Below are 21847 nucleotides of genomic sequence, written 5' to 3' on the forward strand. Positions count from 1 at the left end.
GAGGCTGAGCCTGTCCAGGCCTATATCCACCACTGGCGCTTCCCCCCATTCAGTCTTTGTTCCTCAGGTCTTTGCAGGAGTTCCCTTGTGCAGGGAGTGAGGCCAAGAGACAGTGTTATTCCATCCAGCTTAGATAGTGGAAAAATACAGGTAACCACAATGGAGTCAGTGTCTTGTGGTCTGGTCACATGCTGTCAAGGTGAATCCCCACTCTGTCACTCCGAGTGCAGAAGGTGGGGGCCCACAAGGAGTCTAAAAATAATACTGGCCACTCCAGGCTTGTAGTAAACTCCCAAGGTTACAGCTTTTCTCTGACCGTGGCTTGGTAATTGCTGCACCACCCAAACGCAAAAAAACAAAAACAAAATAAAACAACTTGGATCCAGGAAGGAGCACTTGGGAATTCCTCTCTGTGGGGGATGCAAAAGTCCTCCTCCCCGTTCCCCGGGGAAGAACTGGAAAAGAAAACAAAGGAAATTAGCTGTTGCCACCAGCTAATCAAACAGCATGTGCACAAACCTCTTAGAACACCGAAAATCCAGTCCGCTTCTTAAAAAAGGGAAATTTTATTAAAAAGAAAGAGGAAGAAAAATACATCCAGAACTTAGGCATTTGCTAGATTTGAAAAGAGAAATTCCAAAAATTAAGCACCCAAAATAGCTTTCGTGGGGGTTCAGGTTAAAGGTTACAAGCAAACAAAAGCATCTGGGGTTAGCACAGAGGAGCTCCAAAAGCCAAAAAAAAAAGAAATAAACCTAATAACGTCTCTTTAACTATGCCCTGTCCCATGATTTCTTCTAGGTATAGAAGATGAATTTTTATACCTGGTTCAAGACTTACACAGCATTGCTGCTTACAGCATTGCTGGTCCCTGTCTCCTTCTCCAGAGAACATCAGACAAAGGGAAAGTTTCTTTCCCAATTTGAAAAGTTCTAACCTTCCCATTGGCTCTTTTGGTTAGGTGCCCACTCCTTTTGTTTTACCTATGGGCTTGTTACCCCTTTACAGGTAAAGCAAAGAGAGAACAGACACCAAGAGGGATTTTACAGCTAACTGCCTGTCTGGGTGTTCATAAAAGGGAGCTACCCCCCCTACACCTTCATTTATCACATGCCCCCAAAATCACAGACAGTGCTGGCCAGCCTGGTTCAGGTCAGGTCCACACCGGCTGGGATTTCTTCCTGGAGGTTTAGGAAAGAGAGTTAATAAATTATATGCACCGCTAATTTTACTAATAATTACATGAAGATCTAAACAGTAATTTTATATTTGAAGGACTACAATGCCTTAGAATGCAGGGACATTTTTACCCAGCTGATTCTGGGAAACCTTCCCGGGAGAGTGCATCAGCCACTTTGTTAGCGGCTCTTGAAATGTGTTGTATCTCAACATCAAAGTGTTGAATAACTAAACTGCACCGAAGATGATTTTGTTCGTCTCTCTGACTGTGTGAAGCCACTTCAGCGCAGCATGGTCAGTCTGCAGTTGGAAGCACAGTCCCCAGATGTATGGGCGTAGCTTCTCTAGAGCATACACAATGGCGTAATCTTCTTTTTCGGAGAGTGACCAGTGGCTTTGCCTCTCGGAAAGTTCTTTTGCTGAGAAACACGACAGGATGGAATTGCTGATGTGGTCCTTATTGCATTTAAACTCCTCCTACACCATGCTCGGATGGATCTGTGATTGCCCCTGAATCTGAGAATACAGCCACATCATCAATGTAGGTGACTGCAAATTCCTCACATCCAGCCAGAAGGTTATGTACCAATTACTGGAAGGTGGAGGATGTATTTCAGAGTCCGAAAGGGAGCTACCCCCCAAACAGAAACTTCATTTATCTCACATGCCCTTGCATGCCCTACTGAGTCATAGGAGCCATTACCAATAAGCTGTCTGGGACTTTCTCAGGAAGGCTCACCTGGTGAGGGAAAAACTTCTCTTAAGGCCTATTGTTTCCCCTAATGGCCCACTACCCTGAACCAGCCCTTCACAGCTAGCTGTCTTCAATGGAAACATTCTACCTGGTGGTTGTCAAGCCAGTGTAACCACATTTGGAACATAGATACATAGTCTATATTCGTAAGTTTAGATATAAAAATGATACATGCACACAAATAGGATCATCATATTCTGGCAACCATAACTTTTTCATAGGCATGTCACAGGCTATATTTTGTAGAAGATATGTCAGAACTATGTCATAAACATATTGCAAGGATACTACTGTGATGAATATGTGGGCAGTGTCAGAACCCTCTCCTCGGCTGCCCTGGAACCTGCAGGGTGAAAATAACAAGCTCAGGGTTTTTGGGACGAGACAAGCTTTTCCCCAGGTTGGCTTCAGGGAGGTGGAATGGCACGGCTCAGGCGGGCGGGGGGCAGCTCGATCCCCGTGGGCTGTGGAGGCTCTGGGGATCTCCAGGATGGGGGGCTTGGCATTCCGGGTGCAGGGTAGGGTGTGCCTCGTGCAGAAGGAGTGGGGCCCGCGGGCTCGCCTCCCCAAAGTGTGCCTCCACCTGCCACCCCTTTTCAAAACCATTAGGAAAAGGATAAATAATCTGACAGAAATATACGACTCTCTAAATCTGTGGTATGCCCACACCTTGAATACTTTGTGTCGTTCTGGTCGCCCCATCTCAGAAAAGATATATTAGACTTGGAAAGTGTACAGACAAAGGTGACAAAAATCTTTAGGGGCAGGGAACAGCTTCCATATGAGGAGAGGAAAAGCCTGGGAATTTTCAGCTTGGAAAAGAGACGACTCAGAGGTGATATGAGAGAGGTCTATAATGTCATGATTGATGTGGAGGAAGTGATTCAGGAAGAGCTATTTGCCCCTTCACAGGGGTCACCCGTGAAGTTAATGATCATCAGGTTTAAAAGAAACAAAAGGAAGTATTTCTTCACACAAGGCACAGTCAGCCTGTGGGACTCATTGCTAGGTGATGTTATGAAGACCAAATTTCCATGTAGGGAGCCTTGTTGGATCTCCCTTCCCTGGGCTGCACCTTGGGTTTGTAACACAGGACAGGGGGGCTACTGGAGTGAAATCAGGTCCTATATTAATCATATTTTCATTATTAATTTATTTATTTATTAATTTTATTTCAGCAAGTTCACAGCTGTGACATTGTTACCACTTGGCAGCCCCCGAGGTAGCCATGTGACTAATCGGAACCATACGAACAGTGACGACAAACCCGGATCCCAGGAATAAAGCCTGCAGCAGGGCTTGGCACTGCAGTCCAGTTGACTAGCATCACCACGCATCCCCTGTGATTTGGCCTCCTGCAGTTTGCCATTGGCTGTCACGGGGATGAAACCTGGTGCAAACTAAGCCGAGCAGCTGAGGTTCCCTGATGGCCAAGTAAGCCCCAAGGGAATGTGCAAACCTGCTTCATAAAGAGAGTTTCCTCCCTGTCTGAACAGATACTGCCTGCAGCCTGCTGCCCACGCAACCGCTCCGGTGACTCCTTGTGCAACAGGGTGAAGACCTCTGGTGTTAGTAGCTCCCCTTCCAGCAGGAATTGGGTACGTTGGCAGGTTTGGCTATCTTTCAAATGTGAAGTGAAGGGGAAAGGCTGTAAGGTGTTTCCATTGGCAGATATTGTCTGAAGCAGCAGAGGACACAGTGACGGGGCTGGAGGGAAGGCAGAGCTAGGTCATTTGGGAACTCCTCCCCTACCTCTACCCATGCTGCACAGTGAATGATTTCTGCTACACAGAAATCTGACATTCCAAACGAGCTCAGAGTGTTAAAACCTGATGCCCTGCGTCAGGGTTTCTCAAGGGCTCCTCTTTCTGTAGATGCCGTGTGCTCTGGGCCCGATAATGGTCTGGGCTGAGCAAGAAGAGACCCCAGGGAATAAGAGTTACTAGTTCCCCAATCACGCCAGGTTTATTTTGTCCTGGAAATTTAATTAGCAAATGCATTTTCAACCATTTTATTCTCTGGCTCGATTGTGAATGCAAGAATTCAGGGCCGTGCACTCAGCCACTTTGTAATACCTTTGGAAGACTTTCCAAAAGGTCCTGGAGAACAGAACTGCTGGTCTGTGTTTCAGCAAAGAGTAGATCTGAGGTGCATGAAAGGGGAGTGTAATAGTGGTTTCAATGTAATGTACATACATCACCTGTTACACGAGCATAGCTGAAGTAACTTGCACACTCAGCTGGATATTAGTGCAAACTTAGTGTTTTCACTATTCACCCTTTTGTAACACCAACCCCATCCCAGCTGAAATAACTCTCTGTCTTTTCTGTCAAGCTTCTCATTTGCCAAATACAGGATGCAGATCCTGTGAGAATGAAGGGAAGTCTGTATGACAATTGAACTCTCTGCATTCAGTCAACACTGGCTAGGAAAATCACTTTAGCTTCTCTTGGGGGTCAGAGTGTATTACTGGGAGCATTTGGCAAAGAAAAGTTAATGGAGTCCTCTTCTAATTGAATTGACACATGTAAAGCTGGAGTGATGCCGTTACAGTCAATGTTACTGAATTCAGAAAATGGTGCTAAAAATGATCTCATGTGCTCCAAAGAGGTAGTGGCATAATTTGGATTCTCTGGATAGGATAAAGTAAATAAAATATATATAATGAGGCAATGAAACACGTAAATAGCTTCAGTGCAGGGTAGATAAATACTATCACCATATTCACCGTGCACTTGCCATGTGTTTACACACATGTTATGATACAATGGGCCACACTCAGAAGTGCAGGGCCAAAAAGGGTGTGTGTGGGAAGGTCACAATTGCAAAAGCACACAGTGCTCAAATAGGCTGTGGCACTGTGATCCACAAGATATCAATGGGGCCAGTTGCTTAGAAGAATGCAAAGAGGGGCAGGGTGTTTAAATGGGTTACTATTGGTGGTGAAAATCCAAAACTATGTTTTTGCTGATCTTCCTTGAACTCCAGGGAGTCTCTAGAGTTCCACTCAGAGCAGAATGATGTCTCAATAAATATCATCTAGTCTCCTGTGCTTTTTCCTTCCAGGAAGAAAAGTTTAAAACTCATCGGACCTTCTCAGTCCATTATGTCAGCTGTCAATGAAACCAAATTCAACCCTGCCGTTTTCTTTCTCACTGGGATACCTGGGAAGGAAGACGTCCATCTCTGGATCTCTATCCCCTTCTGCTTAGTGTATGTTACTTCAATAGTAGGAAATTCACTCATTCTGTTTGCTATAAAAACAGATCCAAGCCTCCATGAGCCCATGTACATTTTACTTTCCATGTTGGCCGTCACAGACCTTGGTTTATCGATAACCACTATACCGACGATACTGGGTATATACTTGTTTAACTCTAGGGAAATCAGCCACAATGCTTGTTTTACCCAGATGTTCTTTATCCATTTTCTTGCAAAAATTGAATCCGCCATGCTCTTGATGATGGCCTTTGACCGCTTCATTGCAATCTGTAACCCACTGAGATATGCTTCCATCTTAACCCTGCCGAGATTAGCCAAGATGGGGTCGGTGTTTGTGCTAAGAGGTGTGGCCATAGAATTACCATTCCCCTTACTCCTGAAACGGTTCCAATACTGTCGAGCCAACGTCCTCTCCCATTCCTACTGCCTGCACCAGGACATCATGAAGTTGGCATGTGCGGACATCACAGTCAATAACATCTATGGCTTGTTTGTTACAGTCATAACACTGTGGTTGGACTCTATGCTCATCTTCCTCTCTTATGTGATGATCCTCAAAGCAGTGCTGGGCATCGCATCCCACATAGAGTGCCTCAGGGCCTTGAACACCTGCGTCTCCCACCTATGCGCCGTCCTGGTCTTCTACATGCCAGGTTTCAGCCTGACTGTCATACACAGATTCTGGAAGAGCTCTTCTCCCTTGCTTCAAATTCTCCTGGGCTACATCTACTTGCTGGGCCCGCCCCTGATTAATCCAGTAGTGTACAGCGTGAAAAGCAAACACCTTCGTGCAAGGATAATTAGGGTGTTTTGTCAAATGAATAGTCAGTTCATCATCCAGTGACACAGGAGTTAAGAAAAACAGGCCGTGGCCACCTATTCAGTCCTGGACCCTTACGTGCGAGTCTAGGGCCAAGTCTACACAATCTCCGATTGCTCTGCTGTCTACTCCAGAACTCCACCAGAGCCAGAGGCGGAAGTGGAGTCAACAGGGTAGCGGCGGCCATCGATCCAACACCGCGAGGATGCAAAGTAAGTGATTCCAAGTTGATCTAAGATACGTCAACTTCAGTTATGCTATTCCCGTAGCTAAAGTTGCATATCTTTGATCGATTCCACCCCGGACAGTGTAGAACAGGCCTAGAAGAGCTACTGATTTCCACTCTTTAGAGAGAAGTTCAGATGGGGTGTAAGACGCGGAGCAGTGGAAGTGGGGCTGTTCACACTCGCTGGTCAGAGAGGACAGGGCACTGGGGGAATGAGACCAAGGCAGGCAGCAGCATTTACAAAGTGACTGTGCTCGTGGAGAGCCAGGGGACTGGTGAGATGTTGGCCCATGAAGAGCCGTATCGGTGGCTGTTCCAACCTCAGAATTCCGGTCAATACAGTTTTCAGAGGAACAGCCGTGTTAGTCTGTATTCGCAAAAAGAAAAGGAGTACTTGTGGCACCTTAGAGACTAACCAATTTATTTGAGCATGAGCTTTCGTGAGCTACAGCTCACTTCATCAGATGTTTACCGTGGATTTCCACTCCATACGGCTAAATGCAGTGCCTTGCATAATGACAGGTTTCAGAGGAACAGCCGTGTTAGTCTGTATTCGCAAAAAGAAAAGGAGTACTTGTGGCACCTTAGAGACTAACCAATTTATTTGAGCATGAGCTTTCGTGAGCTACAGCTCACTTCATCAGATGTTTACCGTGGATTTCCACTCCATACGGCTAAATGCAGTGCCTTGCATAATGACAGGTTTCAGAGGAACAGCCGTGTTAGTCTGTATTCGCAAAAAGAAAAGGAGTACTTGTGGCACCTTAGAGACTAACCAATTTATTTGAGCATGAGCTTTCGTGAGCTACAGCTCACTTCATCAGATGTTTACCGTGGATTTCCACTCCATACGGCTAAATGCAGTGCCTTGCATAATGACAGGTTTCAGAGGAACAGCCGTGTTAGTCTGTATTCGCAAAAAGAAAAGGAGTACTTGTGGCACCTTAGAGACTAACCAATTTATTTGAGCATGAGCTTTCGTGAGCTACAGCTCACTTCATCAGATGTTTACCGTGGATTTCCACTCCATACGGCTAAATGCAGTGCCTTGCATAATGACAGGTTTCAGAGGAACAGCCGTGTTAGTCTGTATTCGCAAAAAGAAAAGGAGTACTTGTGGCACCTTAGAGACTAACCAATTTATTTGAGCATGAGCTTTCGTGAGCTACAGCTCACTTCATCAGATGTTTACCGTGGATTTCCACTCCATACGGCTAAATGCAGTGCCTTGCATAATGACAGGTTTCAGAGGAACAGCCGTGTTAGTCTGTATTCGCAAAAAGAAAAGGAGTACTTGTGGCACCTTAGAGACTAACCAATTTATTTGAGCATGAGCTTTCGTGAGCTACAGCTCACTTCATCAGATGTTTACCGTGGATTTCCACTCCATACGGCTAAATGCAGTGCCTTGCATAATGACAGGTTTCAGAGGAACAGCCGTGTTAGTCTGTATTCGCAAAAAGAAAAGGAGTACTTGTGGCACCTTAGAGACTAACCAATTTATTTGAGCATGAGCTTTCGTGAGCTACAGCTCACTTCATCAGATGTTTACCGTGGATTTCCACTCCATACGGCTAAATGCAGTGCCTTGCATAATGACAGGTTTCAGAGGAACAGCCGTGTTAGTCTGTATTCGCAAAAAGAAAAGGAGTACTTGTGGCACCTTAGAGACTAACCAATTTATTTGAGCATGAGCTTTCGTGAGCTACAGCTCACTTCATCAGATGTTTACCGTGGATTTCCACTCCATACGGCTAAATGCAGTGCCTTGCATAATGACAGGTTTCAGAGGAACAGCCGTGTTAGTCTGTATTCGCAAAAAGAAAAGGAGTACTTGTGGCACCTTAGAGACTAACCAATTTATTTGAGCATGAGCTTTCGTGAGCTACAGCTCACTTCATCAGATGTTTACCGTGGATTTCCACTCCATATGGCTAAATGCAGTGCCTTGCATAATGACAGGTTTCAGAGGAACAGCCGTGTTAGTCTGTATTCGCAAAAAGAAAAGGAGTACTTGTGGCACCTTAGAGACTAACCAATTTATTTGAGCATGAGCTTTCGTGAGCTACAGCTCACTTCATCAGATGTTTACCGTGGATTTCCACTCCATACGGCTAAATGCAGTGCCTTGCATAATGACAGGTTTCAGAGGAACAGCCGTGTTAGTCTGTATTCGCAAAAAGAAAAGGAGTACTTGTGGCACCTTAGAGACTAACCAATTTATTTGAGCATGAGCTTTCGTGAGCTACAGCTCACTTCATCAGATGTTTACCGTGGATTTCCACTCCATACGGCTAAATGCAGTGCCTTGCATAATGACAGGTTTCAGAGGAACAGCCGTGTTAGTCTGTATTCGCAAAAAGAAAAGGAGTACTTGTGGCACCTTAGAGACTAACCAATTTATTTGAGCATGAGCTTTCGTGAGCTACAGCTCACTTCATCAGATGAATCAAGAGAATGGGTGTGGAGGTTGTTTCCATTTTCACCTGGCCTGTCACACTATCCAAATCATAGAATCATAGAATCATAGAATATCAGGGTTGGAAGGGACCTCAGGAGGTTATCTAGTCCAACCCCCGCTCAAAACAGGACCAATCCCCAACTAAATCATCCCAGCCAGGGCTTTGTCAAGCCTGACCTTAAAAACTTCAAAGGAAGGAGATTCCACCGCCTCCCTAGGGAACGCATTCCAGTGTTTCACCACCGTCCTAGTGAAATTATTTTTCCTAATATCCAACCTAAACCTCCCGCACTGCAACTTGAGACCATTACTCCTTGTTCTGTCATCTGCTACCACTGAGAACAGTCTAGATCCATCCTCTTTGGAACCCCCTTTCAGGTAGTTGAAAGCAGCTATCAAATCCCCCCTCATTCTTCTCTTCCATAGATTAAACAATCCTAGTTCCCTCAGCCTCTTCTCATAAGTCATGTGTTCCAGTCCCCTAATAATTTTTGTTGCCCTCCGCTGGACTCTTCCCAATTTTTCCACATCCTTCTTATAGTGTGGGTACCAAAACTGGACACAGGTCTCGAAATGAGGCCTCACCAAGGTCGAATAGAGGGGAATGATCATGTCCCTCGATGTGCTGGCAACGCCCCTATATATACATCCCAAAATGTCATTGGCCTTCTTGGCTACAAGGGCACACTGTTGACTCATATCCAGCTTCTCATCCACTGTAACCCCTCGGTCCTTTTCTGCAGAACTGCTGCCGAGCCATTTGGTCCCTAGTCTGTAGCGGTGCATGGGATTCTTCAGTGCTAAGTGTAGGACTCTGCACTTGTCCTTGTTGAAACTCATCAGATTTCTTTTGGCCCAATCCTCTAATTTGTCCAGGGCCCTCTGTATCCTATCCCTACCCTCCAGCGTATCTACCTCTCCTCCAAGTTTAGTGTCTTCTGCAAACTTGCTGAGGTCTTGCATAGCTCTTCTGCAGTTACAGTCCTCGTCCTTCCTGAGTGCTCTGGAAGCTGCATGATCCATGCACCAGCTGTGGACAGAGGCTATTCAAGGGACACAGTCCCACACCCTTCCCCCATGCCCTCACCCAGGTGCTTGAGACTGAGTCGTGTCAGAGACATGATTAACACTGGAGCCCCAGGAGAAGCCATTCAGGTAACATCCCCCACCCCTTATTGATGGCTCTGCACACAGAAGCATATTTCCTAGGACTCCTCCCCTCTGTTTGTGCTGCCCCAGCAATTGAAAGGGGTAGAAACAGGCCTCAGGTCTCCAACGGAGTCACAACAATCTCCTGTCTCAGCCCAGCCCATTCAGTGTAGGGTGAGCACCTTCTCGAAAGCCAAAGCAGGACACAGGCAGGAGCCCTGCCCCCTACATGGCCTCACCCTTGGCCCTCTTCTTCCCCCTGAACTCCCACCTCCAGGTCCTCTTCTTTCCCCAAGCCTCACTCACTGACTAGGCTGGACATCACAGACAGGCCATGATAAGAGGAGCCCAGGGAGGAAGTGCTGCTCTGGGGACCCCCAGACCCTCCACCTGCCCCCTAACTTGGGGCGTGGCCTCATAGTGGGTGGAGGGGGAGCTAAGGACCTCCTCTTTCCCCTAACTGTGAAAGGGTGGCGCTGCCCATGAGGCTTGGGCAGGCGTGGATCGGCATGGCAGGTAATTCAGGACAAATGCTCTTCTAAAGTCATTCGGCCCACAGTGGGACTTGAACTCTGAATTTCGGGACTCTCCTGCCCAACTGGGGATGGGCAGTCCACTCTAATTCACCACTCCTTTTGCCCCACCACCACAGCCAGAGCCAGAGTAGCGAGGCCCCCTCTCCCAGAGCAGCCCAGAGCTTCCACACACCGCATAGCTGAACCAATGATCCCCCCACCCCACCCCCAATGTTAGAGGAGCCCTGGGCTGGCTGGAGCACTGCCAGCCATGCCAAGCTCACTCTCCTGAGACCCCAAGCCAGCCCATGGGAAAAGCATGTCTCTTCCCAAAGAACCTGAGCTTTTTATATGCCCCTGATATTGATCTTAGTGCTATGATTGTGGTATGACTATGATCTAGTTATGTGTGTCTTGTAGAAAAAAGATTCTTGGGTGTTTACTATGGAAAGCTATGATGTGGAGAATATGATGGTCCTATTTGTGTGCTTGTATCATTTTTGCATCTGAAATTATGAATATTGACTATGTATCTGTATTTCAAATGTAGTTCACTCCATTTTGGTATGTCAATTTGACTGCTATATAACACGGGGAGTGACACCATCTCTTGGCCTCACTCCCCACACAAGAGAACTACTGGAAACAGCTGAGGAACAATGTCTGAACATGGGGAAGTGCTGATCCCAAGCTAAAGGATTTCTAGCTTGTGTTTGAAAATTTGATGGACTGCTTGTTTCATCACCCAGGGTGAGAAATTGTTCATTCATATCCAATTTATTTTGCATGTTTTCATTTATTGTTTACATGCTAGATAATTTGCTTTAATCTGGTTTCTATCCATTTAAAATCCATCTTTTTGTAGGTAATAAAACTATTTTATGCTTTATCTTTACCAGCGTGTTTTGAGTAAAGTGTCTGGGGAAAATCCAAGCTCTGTGTACAAAGGCTGTCGTATATCCTTCCCACATCAAGGGGAAAGCCACCTAGATTAATGAGCTTGTCTTGTACTCCTGTGCCGTGCAAAATGGTATAATTTGGGGTTTATACTCCAGTAAGGGAGCAAAGGCTGGGGAGTTGGGAAATTGTCTGTTGCCTCCAGCCTGTCCTTGAGTGGCTCACTAAAGCACTCAGGCCGCTCAATTGGGGGTGTGGCGCCACCTACCGTTGTGTTGGGTGATGACAGGTCTTGAAGAGGCTGTCTTTGTCACCAGCAAAGCAGTGTACGATTGGCCAGCCGTGCTGGCGGGATGAGCGGCACAGGGGTTCCCACAGCACCGAGACTGCCCCCTGGGGGTGACAACCTGTCACAGCGCTCTGTGTTTCTCAGCTTCCTGGTTTCATCAGTCATCTCCATGGAGTGCAGCGAGATTCCTGAAGAAGCTGAGTAGCACATATTGCCTTCTCAGCTACCCTGGAACCTGTTTGGCACATAAGAATAAATAGTTCCCTGTGCGAACCCTGCAACTGGCAGCGAGTGGCCACAGCAGCACCAGGGAGGCTGAACCTGTCCAGGCCTATATCCACCACTGGCACTTTCCCCCGTTCAGTCTTTGTTCCCCAGGTGTTTGCAGGAGTTCCCTTGTGTAGGGCTTGAGGCCGAGAGATGGTGTTATTCCCCAGCTTAGATAGTGGAAAAATACGGGTAACCACAATGGAGTCAGTGTCATGTGGTCTGGTCACATGCTGTCAAGGTGAATCCCCACTCTGTCACTCCGAGTGCAGAAGGTGGGGGCCCACAAGGAGTCTAAAAATAATACTGGCCACTCCAGGCTTGTAGTAAACTCCCAAGGTTACAGCTTTTCTCTGACCGTGGCTTGGTAATTGCTGCCACCACCCAAATGCAAAAAAACAAAAACAAAATAAAACAACTTGGACCCAGGAAGGAGCACTTGGGAATTCCTATCTGTGGGGGACCCGCAAGTCCTCCCCCCATTCCCTGGGGAAGAACTGGAAAAGAAAACAAAGGAAAGTAGCTGTTGCCACCAGCTATATCAAACAGCATGTGCACAAACCTCTTAGAACACCAAAAATACAGTCCTCTTCTTAAAAAAGGGAAATTTTATTCAAAACAAAGAGGAAGAAAAATACATCCAGAACTTAGGCTTTTGCCAGATTTGTAAAGAGCAATTCCAAAAATTAAGCACCCAAAATAGCTTTCGTGGGGGTTCAGGTTAAAGGTTACAAGCAAACAAAAGCATCTGGGGTTAGCACAGAGGAGCTCCAAAAGCCAAAACAAAGAAATAAACCTAATCATGTCTCTTTAACCATGCCGTGTGCCATGATTTCTTCTAGGTGTGGAAGATGAATTTTTATACCTGGTTGAAGCCTTACACAGCATTGCTGCTTACAGCATTGCTGGTCCCTGTCTCCCTCTCCAGAGAACAACAGACAAAGGGAAAGTTTCTTTCCCAATTTGAAAAGTTCTTGCCTTCCCATTGGCCCTTTTGGTTAGGTGCCCACTCCTTTTCTTTTACCTGTTGGCTTGTTAACCCTTTACAGGTAAGGCAAACAGAGAACAGACAGCAAGCGGGATTTTATAGCTAACTGCCTGTCTGGGTGTTCATAAAAGGGAGCTACCCCCCCTACACCTTCACTTATCTCATGCCCCCCAAATCACAGAACTTGCTGGCCAGCCTGGTTCAGGTCAGGTCCACACCGGCTGGGATTTCTTCCTGGAGGTTTAGGAAAGAGAGTTAATAAATTATATGCACCGCTAATTTTACTAATAATTACATGAAGATCTAAACAGTAATTTTATATTTGAAGGACTACAATGCCTTAGAATGCAGGGACATTTTTACCCAGCTGATTCTGGGAAACCTTCCCGGGAGAGTGCATCAGCCACTTTGTTAGCGGCTCTTGAAATGTGTTGTATCTCAACATCAAAGTGTTGACTAGCTAAACTGCAGAAAGATGGTTTTTTTTCATCTCTCTGGCTGTGTAAAGCCACTTCAGTGCAGCATGGTCATTTTGCAGTTGGAAGCGCAGTCCCCAAATGTATGGGCGTAGCTTCTCCAGAGCATACACAATGGCATAATCTTCTTTTTCGGAGAGTTTCCAGTGGCTTTGCCTCTCAGAAAGTTCTTTTGCTGAGAAACATGACAGGATGGAATTGTTGATGTGGTCCTTATTGCTTTTAAACTCCTCCTATACCATGCTCGGATGCATCTGTGATTCCCCATGAATCTGAGAATATAGCCACATCATCAAGGTAGGTGACTGCAAATTCCCCACATCCATCCAGAAGGTTATGTAGCAATTTCTGGAATGTGGAGGGTGCATTTTCCAGTCCAAAAGGGAGCTACCCCCCACACAGAAATTTCATTTATCTCATATGCCGTTGCATGCCCGACTGAGTCATAGGAGCCATTACCAATAGGCTGTCTGGAATGTTCTCAGGAAGGCTCACCTGGTGAGGGATAAACTTCTCTTAAGGCCTATTGTTTCCCCTAACGGCCCATTACCCTGAACCGGCCCTTGACAGCTAGCTGTCTTCAATGGAAACATTCTACCAGGTGGTTGTCAAGCCAGTGTAACCACATTTGGAACATAGATACATAGTCAATATTCATAAGTTCAGATATAAAAATGATTCATGCACACAAATAGGATCATCATATTCTGGAAACCATAACTTTTTCATAGACACCTCACAGGCTATATTTTGTAGAAGATATGTCAGAACTAGTCATAAACATATTGCAAGGATACTACTGTGATGAATATGTGGGCAGTGTCACAACCGTCTCCTTGGCTGCCCTGGAACCTGCATGGTGAAAATAACAAGCTCAGGATTTTTGGGACGAGAGAAGCTTTTCCCCAGGTTGGCTTCAGGTCTCAAGAGAGGTGGAGTGGCACGGCTCGGGCAGGTGGGGGTTGGCTCCATCCCCGTGGGCTGTGGAGGCTCTGGGCATCTCCAGGATGGGGGGGGCTTGGCATTCCGGATGCAGGGTAGGGTGTGGCTCATTCAGAAGGAGTGGGGCTGGCGGGCTTGCCTCCCCGAAGTGTGACAGAAATATACGAATCTCTAAATCTGTGGTATGCCCACACCTTGAATACTTTGTGTAGTTCTGGTTGCCCCATCTCAGAAAAGATATATTAGACTTGGAAAATGTACAGACAAAGGTGACAAAAATCTTTAGGGGTAGGGAACAGCTTCCATATGAGGAGAGGAAAAGCCTGGGAATTTTCAGCTTGGAAAAGAAACGACTCAGAGGGGATATGAGAGAGGTCTGTAAAATCATGATTGATGTGGAGGAAGTGATTCAGGAAGAGCTATTTGCCCCTTCACAGGGGTCACCCGTGAAGTTAATGATCATCAGGTTTAAAAGAAACAAAAGGAAGTATTTCTTCACACAAGGCACAGTCAGCCTGTGGAACTCATTGCTAGGTGACGTTGTGAAGGCCAAATGCATAACTGGGTCCAGGTAAGATCAAGGGAGAGAGGTTCATCAGTGGCTATTAGCCAGGATATTGAGGGACGAAACCTCATGCTCTGGTATCTGTAAACCACTGTCTGTCAGAGGATGGGAGCAAATGACAGAGGATGAAACACTCAACAATTGTGCTGTTCTGTTAATTGCCTCTGAAGTATCTTCGCTGGCCATTGTCAGAAGACAGGACACTGGGCTAGATGGACCATTCGTCTGAATCCATATGGTCATGCTTATGTTCTGAATCTGTTCCTCTGATGGATGGTTTGATTCAGACAAGCCTTTTCCAGGGGCTCCCTCCATAATAGATATTGTGTAGCCTCCATCCATGGTAGGGTGACAATACTTATAGTTTCAATATGTATCTTTTTGGGCCAGGACAGTCCCTTTTTTAAGTCCTGTGTGAGACTTTTTTTTTTTTTCCGGAAGGAGGAATTTGTCCTCTTTGCTCTTGCTGTCATGATCAGCTGGGAACAGCAAAGAGGAGATATGCCCACTTCTGTCAAAGAAGTGGGGAAGTGGAGAGTGGAGGAATGTTCGGCGGAGGTGAGTGGAGATGCCAGCCACCTGCAAGGGATGAGGCAGAGGTGTTGGGGAGGAAACAGCCTCCTGAAATCTGAGGGGGCCCCTACAGAGTTACAGCAATAGGCAACAGCATCTCATGGAGGTGGGAGGCTTAATGCGATCATCTGGGGGTCTCCTGTTTTCTCTTTGGGAATTATAGTCACCCTAAGGGGCTGCTCAGTGTGGGAGGCTGATGGAGGGCTACTGCCAGCTAGTGGCTGGAGCTGGGCTGGAAAACACACAACATTTTGACCCAAACTAAAATGTTTCCTTTGCATCCTTTTCGGGGGTTACTCTTCATAGGAAATGGAACATTGTTCTCTGAAAGCTCAGCTTCCAGGTGCCTGGATCCCCAAGAGAAATTGGAGGCTTTTCATCTGCCTCATCCTCAGAATGTAAATGATGGTTGAACTGATGGAGTCTATGACTCTGGAGTCTCGAAACCTCCTGACCGTCTGCAGGTGGGTTATTGTGCCCATTAACTACTCTAACCAGCCTTCCCATCTATGTGTTGCCCCCTCCACAGCGTACAATGTGCCTTCAGCACATCCTGCAGGCAGTGGCTACTGTGACAGGCCCTGGTAGCACATCTCTGATGAGCCTGTGCTAGCAGGGTGCTGGAGAGGGTCCTAGAGCAGTTGTGGAGGCCCAGAGATTGTGGGTGGGGGGCCTAGCTACCAGTGGATCACCAAGATCTTCGCGTAACTTTGGGGATCCCTTGATCCTGGGTCCCCCTTTTCATTCCTCGGGAGCAGGGAAGGGACCCCCTTCCTGGAACGATCCAAGGGAAATTTCCATGTAGGGAGCCTTGTGGAATCTCCATTCCCTGGTCTGCACCTTGGGTTTGTAATACAGGTCAGGGGGCTACTGGGGAAAAATCTGGTCCTATATTAATAATATTTTTATTATTAATTTACTTATTTATTAATTTTATTTCGGCAAGATCACAGCTGTGACATTGTTACCACGTGGCCGCCCCTGATGTAGCCATGTGACTAATCGGAGCCATACGAACAGTGACGACAAGCCTGGATTCCAGGAATAGAGCCTGCAGCTGGGCTGGTGCTGTAGCCCGGTTGGGTAGGTTCACCAAGCGTCTCCTGTGATTTGGCCTCTGCAGTTTGTCATTGGCCATGATGGGGGTTAAAGCTGGTGCACACTAACCCAAGGGCCAATTGCCCCCTACGGGAATGTGCAAACATTCTTCATATAGACAGTTACTTCCCTATCTCAACAAATGCTGCTGCTCGTGCAACCTCTCTGATGACTCCTTGTCCTTTAGGGTGAAGAGCTCTGGTGTCAGCAACTCCCTTCTAGCAGAAATTCGGTATGTTGGCAGGTTTCACTCTCTTTAAAATGCAAACTTGCAGGGAAAAGTCTGCAAGCTGTTTCCATTTGCCGCTGTTCTGTGGAGCGGCAGAGGACACAGGTGGGCTGTCGCGGTAACTCTGTAATGGGACTGGAGGGCAGGCAGCAGTAGGTAGCTTAGGAGCCCTTCCTCTACATCTTCCCATGCTCCATGATGAGCTGTGCAAGCAACACAGAAATGTGACATTCAAAGCAAGCTCGGAGTGTTAAAACTCCAGTGCACTGTGTCAGAATTTCTCAAGGGCTCTCATTTCGAGAGGTGCTGTGTGCTCTGGGCCTGATCCTACGAGCAGATGAGTGAGAAGAGACCCCCCTGGAATATCAGTGACTAGTTCCCAAATCACCTCCTGTTTATTTCCTCCTGGAAATTTAATCAGCAAATGCATTTTCAAAGCTTTTATTCTCTGGCTCGATTGTTAAGGCAGAAATTCAGTTATGTTGCTCTGTGGTAACAGGTCCGATAGGGCATATTTTTGTTTCCTGACTGGCTGAGGGCTCCAGCACTTCTAGCCTATAGATACCCCTCAGAGTTATGGGGCTCCTGGTATCTTGACCCCCGTTCTGGTCTCTGAGTGCCAGATGTCAGACCTCAGACCCTGCCCTCTCCTAGGGGTGGAATCCCGCGATCCTCCCACCCTCAGACTAGGCCCTGGGCTACAGCACACTGTGGGCGGACTGTGCTTGCTGAGTGGGTTCGGCACCTGTGGTTCTTCCCTTTGGGAGTCTGTGAGTAGTGGTGAGAGGAGTGACCAGCCAGCCTTCTAGAGCCAAAACACTGTTTAGTCTGAACACAAGAAATAAAGTGTAACATGGGAGAATTAAAGGGTTTTCAAACAACGGTCTGACCTTGTCTCTTACCCCAAGCCCTCCCATTCTGACGGGGGACACAGGCAGACTTCCCTACTGCTGTTGGTCCCTGTCAGTCTGAAGAGCTTCTCAGGATAATACAAGCTGTGTAATGTGGCTGGAGCCCCAAAATAGGCTATTCCCAGCTTATAGCTCTGGTGTTGTCTCTCAACTGCCTTGTTTCTGAACAATGGCTTTTCTTGATCTGTTGCTTCCCTTCCTGCTTGTTTTCTAACAGCCTGCTATTAAACTAAGAGAAGCTGGACTGATTTAACATAATATAGCCATAAGATAAACATCCCAAAAAATAACCCACTATAGCTCTACAGGAAACATCCCAAGAATTGCGTTTAACTCACTGTCATAAATATAAAGGGAAGGGTAAACCCCTTTAAAATCCCTCCTGCCCAGAGGAAAAATCCTCTCACCTGTAAAGGGTTAAGAAGCTAAAGGTAACCTCACTGGCACCTGACCAAAATGACCAATGAGGATACAAGATACTTTCAAAAGCTGGGAGGAGGGAGAGAAACAAAGGGTCTGTGTCTGTCTGTGTGATGCTTTTGCTGGAGACAGAACAGGAATGGAGTCTTAGAACTTAGTAAGTAATCTAGCTAGGTATGTGTTAGATTATGAATTCTTGAAATGACTGAGAAAATAGCTGTGCTGAATAGAATGACTATTCCTGTCTGTGTGTCTTTGTTGTAACGTAAGGTTTTGCCTAGAGGGATTCTCCATGTTTTGAATCTAATTACCCTGTAAGGTATTCACCATCCTGATTTTACAGAGGTGATTCTTTTCTTTTTACTTCTATTAAAAGTCTTCTTGTAAGGAAGCTGAATGCTTTTTCATTGTTCTAAGATCCAAGGGTTTGGGTCTGTGGTCACCTATGCAAATTGGTGAGGATTTTTACCAAACCTTCCCCAGGAAGTGGGGTGCAAGGGTTGGGAGGATTTTTGGGGGGAAAGACGTGTCCAAACTCCTTTTTTTCAGGAACCCAGATAAAGGTTGGTGGTGGCAGTGGAAGTCCAAGGGCAAAGGGTAAAACAATTTGTACCTTGGGGAAGTTTTAACCTAGGCTGGTAAAAGTAAGCTTAGGAGGTTTTCATGCAGGTCCCCACATCTGTACCTTAGAGTTCAGAGTGGGGAAGGAACCTTGACACTCACACATTCATTTTGTCAGCTCAGCTCTGTCTGTCACAATACCAGAACCTGAGGAGAACCAGTCAGCTATTACCCCAGGGAGAGAGGATACTAGACTTTTGTTTGCTGACAAGTGATTGAATGAAGGCTGAAACGCTGTGATCTTTTCAGGTTCTGAAGAAATCCAGATGACAGATGCTACAGTTTAAGTCCAGCTCTAAAATGAGAAATTATCTCTGAAAGTAGATGAGAGGGGAAAGAATGGGTTGACATGTGTGTACTAAAGTGCAAATGTGTAAAGGTTAGGCCAACATGTTTCATTGTAACCCAAATATTAGAAACCAAACTTTGATGACATGGAATGTATAGTGAAAGCCAGCAGCAGAGTTGTTGGAATCTCTGTACAGGAAGGAGCAGTGGTAACTTTACTACTTAATCATAGAATCATAGAAATGTAGAACTGTAAGTCACCTTGAGAGGCCATCAAGTCCAGTCTCCCCTGCACTCATGGCAGGGCCAAACACCATCTAGACCATCCCTGACAGGTGTTTGTCTAACCTGCTCTTAAAAATCTCTAATGATGGAGATTCTACAACACGTCTAGGCAATTTATTCCAGTACTTAATCACCCTGACAGTTAGGAACTTTCTCCTAATGTCCAAACTAAACCTCCCTTGCTTCAATTTAAGCCCATTGCTTCTTCTCCTATCCTCAGAGGTTAGGGAGAATAATTTTTTTCTCCCCTCCTTGTAACAACATTTATGTATTTGAAAACTGTTATTGTGTCCCCTCTCAGTCTTCTGTTTTCCAGACTAAAACCCATTTCTTTCAATCTTCCCTCATGAGTCATGTTTGCTAGACCTTTAATCATTTTTGTTGCTCTTCTCTGGACTTTCTCCAGTTTGTCCACATCTTTTCTGAAAGGTAGCAGCCAGAACTGGGCACAATACTCCAGTTGTGACTGAATCAGAGCAGAGTAGAGCGGAAGAATTATTTCTTGTGTCTTGCTTTCAACACTCCTGCTAATGCATCTGAGAATGATTGTTGCTGTTTTTGCAACAGCTTTACACTGCTGACTCATATTTAGCATGTGGCCCACTATGACACTTAAATCCCTTTCTGCAGTACTCCGTCCTAGGAAGTCATTTCCCTTTTTGTATGTGTGCAACTGATTGTTGCTTCCTAAATGGAGTACTTTGCATTTGTCTTTAATGAATTTCATCTATTTACTTAAAATCGTTTCTCCAGTTTGTCCAGATCATTTTGAATTATAATCCTATCCTCCAAAGCACTTGCAACCCTTCCCAGGTTTGTATCATCTGCAAACTTTATAAGTGTACTCTGTATGCCATTATCTAAATCATTGGTGAAGATATTGAACAGAACTGGACCCAGAAATGATCCCTGTGGAATGGCTTTTGTGTAAAATGTTATATAAATATTAGAAACCACATTTTCATGACAGGATGTATATTGAAAGCCAATGGCAGAGTTGTTGGAATCTCTACAGGAAGGAGCAGTGGTAACTTTACTGCTTAATTGGTGTTGTTTTAGAAAGCATTTTAGAAGTACTCCACATACTGTTTGGAACGGATTTGTGCTGTTAACTCTTTGTTCAGTGAACAGCTGTATGATATTGTCTCCTGGTAACTGATCAGAAGTTCTTTCTAACACTTACATCCAGGGACATGAACAAAATCCCTGTGCAATACCTGTGTGAGACTTTCCAAAAAGTCCTGAGAGATCAGAACTGCTGGTCTGTGTTTCAGCAAAGAGTCGAGCTGAGATCCAGGAAAGGGGAATGCAATAGTGGTTGTATATAATTTTTGCCCACCACCTGTTACATGCACATGGCTGAAGTAACTTGCACACTCAAATGGATACTAGTGAAAACCCAGTGTTTGCAATATTCACCCATGTGGAAGGCCAACCCTGCCCCTGCACAGCTGAAGTAACTGTCTGTGTTAGCTTGTAACTTTGCAGATATCTACAGAACCTTGGATGGGGAGAGGATACAAGTCCTGTGACGATGAAGAGAAACTCGTTGGGTGATTGAACTCTGTGAATTCAGTCAACATTTGCCAGGCAAAGCACTTCAGGTTCTCTTGTAGGGACTCTTGGGGTCAGAGTGTATCACTGGGAGCATGTTTAAGGGAAAGTTAATATAGCCCAGTTCTGATCGAATTTACACATGTAAATCTGGAGTGATGCAGTTGAAGTCAATGTTATTGAATCCAGAACATACGCCTAAGAATTTATCCCATGTAGTGCAAAAAGGAACTGGCATAACTGGGACTCTCAGAAGTGGAGAACAGTTTTAAAAAAAAATACATATAATGAGGCAATGAAACACATTTGTAAATATCTTCAAAGCAGGACGTATACATACAATGACCTTTCATAACCATGCAATTGCCATGCGTTTATACATGTCATGATAAAATGGGCCACATTCCAAAGGGAAGGGCCAGAAAAGGATGTCTTTGGGAAGGTCAGAACTCTAAAATCACACAATGCACATTAGGTTGTGGAACTCCCAGGCACAAGATATCAATGGGGCCAAAACTTAGCAAGATTCAAAGAGGGACGGGATGTTTATATGGTTAACCAGAAAATCCAATTATAATAATGAGGATTTTAAAAAGAGGTTTGTAAGGGTTCTAAGCTTTCCTCATTTACACCACAAAATATGTCTAACTACTGGGTGTCAGGGGGAAACATTCCCTAGGAGCAGGTTATCTCATAGCTACCTATTTCAGGGCTTCTTGAACCTTCCTCTGCAGCATCTGGAACTGGCCACTGGGCTAAATGGACTGCAGGTCTGATCCAGTCTGGCAGTGCCTATCTTCCTATTGCTGTAAATCCATTACTATGTTTTTGCTGATCTACCTTGAACTCCTGAGAGTCTCTAGACTTCAACTACGAGCAGAATGATGTCTAGTTAAATATCATCTAGTCTCCTGTTCTCTTTCCTTTTAGGAAAGAAAGTTCAACCCTTCTCAGACATGCCCAGTACATTATGTCAGCTCTCAATGACACCAACTTCAACTCTGCAGTAGGTATACCTGGGCAGGAAGACATCTATCTGTGGATCGCTATCCCCTTCTGCTTAATGTATGTTATTTCAATAGTAGGAAATTCAGTCATTCTGTTCATTATAAAAAGAG

General features: G+C 45.6%; 1 protein-coding gene across 1 annotated transcript; it reads left to right on the plus strand.

The window, feature by feature from the left end:
* Positions 1–5039: 5039 nt before the first annotated feature.
* On the plus strand, positions 5040–5999 carry LOC140905533 (olfactory receptor 51G2). The gene has a single exon (XM_073329018.2). It carries the CDS (start codon positions 5040–5042, stop codon positions 5997–5999), a length of 960 nt encoding a protein of 319 aa, XP_073185119.2.
* Positions 6000–21847: the final 15848 nt, after the last annotated feature.

The sequence above is a fragment of the Lepidochelys kempii genome, chromosome 1 (assembly GCF_965140285.1).
Source record: "Lepidochelys kempii isolate rLepKem1 chromosome 1, rLepKem1.hap1, whole genome shotgun sequence".
Lineage (NCBI taxonomy): Eukaryota > Metazoa > Chordata > Testudines > Cheloniidae > Lepidochelys > Lepidochelys kempii.

Excerpts from the sequence above, each read along its gene's own strand:
- LOC140905533 (XM_073329018.2), top strand. The coding sequence starts at position 5,040 with ATGTCAGCTGTCAATGAAACCAAATTCAACCCTGCCGTTTTCTTTCTC.